Source organism: Octopus bimaculoides, chromosome 19 (assembly GCF_001194135.2).
Source record: "Octopus bimaculoides isolate UCB-OBI-ISO-001 chromosome 19, ASM119413v2, whole genome shotgun sequence".
NCBI classification, from domain to species: domain Eukaryota; kingdom Metazoa; phylum Mollusca; class Cephalopoda; order Octopoda; family Octopodidae; genus Octopus; species Octopus bimaculoides.
Genome location: NC_068999.1, coordinates 33,351,073 through 33,355,425, shown reverse-complemented (window position 1 = coordinate 33,355,425; position 4,353 = coordinate 33,351,073). Strand labels below are relative to the sequence as shown.

Genomic DNA, 4,353 nt, shown 5'->3' with positions numbered 1-4,353 from the left:
TGTGTGTGTGTGTGTGTGTGTGTGTGTGTGTGTGTGTGTGTAGACAGACGAAAGAAGGGCACCCAACACATTTATTTGGAGTTACATGTATAAATCAAAACAGTTTGATTCAGTCTCTTTGGTACTCTGAGTTTCAAGCATGTGGCAGTCTTCAGCCATTGAGGTCTGAATGACAGTTCAATTGAAGAGAGTCAGTGTTTATTACTGGACTTTAGCCTGCAATTTGTCGAGAAAGATCATGCAGTATAGCGGTTTGATTTTGGTATTTCAGCGACAACAATTAGTTGGGAAATACAACATGGTAAACAGGTAATCAACCGCATGGTGGACAAGAAATCAGTTGTGTGGTTGTAGGAAGGTGCGGTGGATGTGGGGCTGTATATGCCGTGTATCTGCATGTAAGCATCTGTACTTATACAAGTGTGTTTGCCTTGATGTACATTCACACAACAGCATGCATGCACACATACACAGACATACAGGAAGGTGCACAAACATGCACACAGACACATGCATGCACATGAGCACATACACACTTCAGTGTGAACATGTACATACATACACATGTGCAAATGTATATGGGTGTGCCCACGTACACATATCCATGTGTGTGCATACGGTGAGCAGATGTATATGCGCACTCACACACATGCATATATACTTGTGCGGTGATGCACAATGGGTGAGAGTATGTGGGTAGACAGGCATGGAGAAATGTTGGGGATTGGTGATTTGTGGTGCTGATCATGGGGGTTAAGTTGTGACAGTGTGCTGGTACTAAGGAGGTATATCCGGGCTGTTTGCAGCCAGTACCTTGAAATTTACAAGAGTGTACCTCTGGTGACAGCAATACAGTACCTCATATTTCTTGCTGAATGATACTGCGGGTTCATAGATGATATGCAGTTTTCCACGGAGGCACAGCTGGGAATTAGGGGTGCTGGGTGAATATAGTGGCACCCTATTGATAATAGTCCACTTGATGCTGGGTGTTTCGTCTCAGAGGTCACAAAATCTCTAGAGAAAGTGCAACAGGGAAGTGGAGCTCTCTTTGTCCATGGATCTAAATGAATGCAAATGCTGAGAATCTCATTCAGACCCCAGTAGCTGAAGACAACCCACATACTTGAAACTCACACCAGGGTCTCCATCCTTCTAGTCCTTTCTGAGTTCTTTGTAAAGATGGTGTCAAATGTGTTAATGTGCGGTTTGATGGGGGCATAGGAGTGGATCAACTCTTGTTTTTCCACTCGATCTGAGCTGTTGTCCTTATCTAGCCATTGCTCTTTAGAGCTGTAAAGATGATATTATTTGGATTGTCTCCTTCGGCTATTTTCCACCCTTTTAATAACAGTTTCAGTTCAGCACTGACCCAATTTCAAGACATCTTTAGACTTCTATTTCCTCTTGTATATATTTAGAGAAACATTAAGATAAGGAGAGATAGGGAGACAGGAAGAAAGAGAGGTATAAGTTGTATTGATCTATGTGTGCACAGATGGGAGGGGCATTAGCTGGGATAGAGAAGAGAGATCTGTGTGAGTTTGAGTATATATCTATAATCTTTCTATAGACATATTCCCATATACACAAGTTAAATAGATAGGTATACAAGGAGAGAGAGAGAGAGAGTGAGCAAAAGAGAGACAGAGCAAGAGAGTAAGAGAGAGCGTGTGTGTGTGTGTGTGTGTGTGCGTGTACATTTGCTTGAGAGAGAGTGTGAGTGGTGCTACACAGAGAGACACACGGAAGAGAGTGGAATTGAGAAATTAATCAATCACTTGCAGATTAAATCAAAGAGCATAACAGTGGAGAGACTCATATGTTGTGGGATCATAAATATAAAGCAAAATGAAATTTACTTCTCTTCGTAAAATTGCAGTTGAATAAAAAATTAATTTAAAGTGCAGAGACTAAGAGGATATACAGCCTAAAAAGATTTGTAGATACACATGTAGTTAATTAAATAATTAACTAAATAAGTAAGTACGTATTCAATTACTGCTTTCCTGGGAATCTAGATATATAAGTCAAACACATTTCTGTTTATATAGAAGCAAATAATGCTGCATAAGGAGTTGTTTCATGTAAGCAAAGTCATTCTTACCTCAATTGCGGGCTTTCGTCAGATCTGTTTATATATAAGAGAATAATGCTACGTGAGTTGGTTTGTGTAAACAAAGTCACTCTTGCCTCAATTGTTGGCTTTTGACAGATTATGATAACTAAAACACGAAAAAATTGTATACATACGTTTTTTCCTACATTTATTCTCTAAGAGGATCAGATTTTTTACTGTGTAAGGAGGGAAGTTTTTATCTTTGGTCTGATTTTTCACAGGGGTTTTGCCACACATGGGTAATATATGAGTTTTTAAGTAAACAAACACAAACTTTGTAATTTTCACACTTTTCGACAAAAATTCTACTGATGTAGTGTTTTAGTGTTTTTATAGTGTGCAGATGGTCTGCCAGTTCATCTCATAACTGGGCAGACCACTGATATTAGTGCTGGTAGGGGCCATCAATGCTGGTGTTTTCTTCCTTGACAGGTCTCTCAGTTTTAGTTTTTCTTTCAGATGTGTTCCCTTCTGGATCAGTAGGGTAAGGGGAACGTCGGTCACTCACATCAGGGTCTCCATCCTTGTCATCCTTTTTGAGTTCCTGTGCAAAGATGGTGTCAAGTGTGTTAATGTAAGGTTTGATGAGGGCATAGGAGCAGATTGACTCTTGTTCTTTCCATTCTATCTGAGCTGTGGTCCTTATGTAGCCGTTGCTCTTTAGAGCTGCTGTTATAATACTATTTGGATTGTCTCCTTTGGCTATTTGCCATCCTCTCAATAAGAGTTTCAATCCATCACTGACCCAGGTTTAGCCTACTGATTCCTTCTGTATATATTTAGAGAAATATTGAGGCATGGAGAGATAAGGAGAGAGGAAGAGAGTCAGGTGAAAGTTGTATAGATGTATGCGTGCACAGGTGAGAGGGGTATTCGTTGAAATAGGAAAGAGACATCTGTGTGACTTTGGGTATATAACTATAATCTTTCTATAGACATATTCCCATACACACACAGGTTCAATAGATGGGTATAGAGGGAGAGGGAGAGATCGACAGAGAGAGAGAGTATGTGTACATGAGTGTGTGTGCATGCACACCTCCTAGAGAGTAGGGGGAGAGTGCACTAGGGAGAGACACACAGGTGAGAAAGAGGACTTGCGAGATTAGTCAATCAAGAGATTTGTGTGACTCTGAGTATACATCCATAGTATTTCTATAGCTATATTCCCATATACACATATGTTCAACAGATAGGTATACAGGGAGAGAAAGAGAGAGAGAGAGTGTGTGTGTGTGAGAGAGAGAGAGAGACAGACAGAGAGAGCAAGAAAGAGAGTGTGTGAATAAATGCATGCTCGAGAGAATGTGTGGTTGGTGTTACAGTGAAAGAGACATGGGGGAAAGAGAGTAATTGAGAAATTAAACAACCAATCGCAGATTAAATCGAAGGGTATAAGAGTGGAGAAACTTATATGTTTTGGGATCATAAATATAATGAAAAAAAACAGAATTTACTTCTTTTCATAAAATTTCAATTAGTTAAAAAATTAATTTTAAGTACAGAGCCTTAAAAGATTTAGAATCTAAAAAGATTTATATATACAGACACATGTAGTTAATTAATTACATATTCAAGTACTGCTTTCTTGGAAATCTAGATATATAAGTCAAACACCTTTCTGTTTATATATAAGAAAATAATGCCGGATGAAGAGTTGGTTGGTGTAAACAAAGTCGTTCTTACCTCAATTCTTCACTTTCAACAGATCTGTTTATACATAAGAAAATATAACACTGCGTGAGAAGTTGGTTAGTGTAAGCAAAGTTGTTTTTACCTCAATTGCCTTTCGACAGATCGTAATATACAAAAGACAAAAAAATTGCATACGTGCATTTTTCCTCCACTTATTCACTAAGGGAATCGGATGTTTTACTGTGAAAGTAGGGAAGTTTCGATCCCTGATCTCATTCTTCACACAGGTTTTGCCATGTGTGGATAATATATAAATTTTTAAGTAAACAAAGACAAAGTTTGTAATCTTCGCACTTTTCTATGAAAATTCTATCTATGTAGTCTTTTCGTAGTGTGTATTATTACTTCAGGATAGAAAAAAGGATTGGTTACCATTAGGTATTAATGATTCCCTACGCAAATTTCTTAAACATTTCCACAAGGTGCAAACACGTGCTATCAGCAAATACCCATCTTAACATCTACACACTCACAAACACACACATATATATAGATATACATATATATATGTATGTATGTATATATATATATATATATAT

The 4,353-nt window shown here is 38.2% G+C and overlaps 1 protein-coding gene across 35 annotated transcripts in view; it reads right to left on the bottom strand.

Moving 5' to 3' along the window:
* The window catches only part of LOC106870491 (fas apoptotic inhibitory molecule 1-like), a 130,554-nt gene that overhangs the window by 37,538 nt on the left and 88,663 nt on the right, over positions 1 to 4,353 (bottom strand). For 13 of the 35 annotated variants that reach the window (XM_052974785.1, XM_052974788.1, XM_052974789.1 and 10 more), the window contains 2 exons: positions 3,806 to 3,829; positions 2,108 to 2,131 (listed from right to left, as the gene is read on the bottom strand). The exons of 6 other annotated variants lie outside the window; for them this stretch is intronic. In XM_052974785.1, coding sequence (XP_052830745.1) covers positions 2,108 to 2,131; positions 3,806 to 3,829 — 48 coding nt within the window. The remainder of the gene's footprint in view (positions 1 to 2,107; positions 2,132 to 3,805; positions 3,830 to 4,353) is intronic. 16 more of the 35 variants (XM_052974786.1, XM_052974801.1, XM_052974794.1 and 13 more) reach the window with 2 other exon arrangements.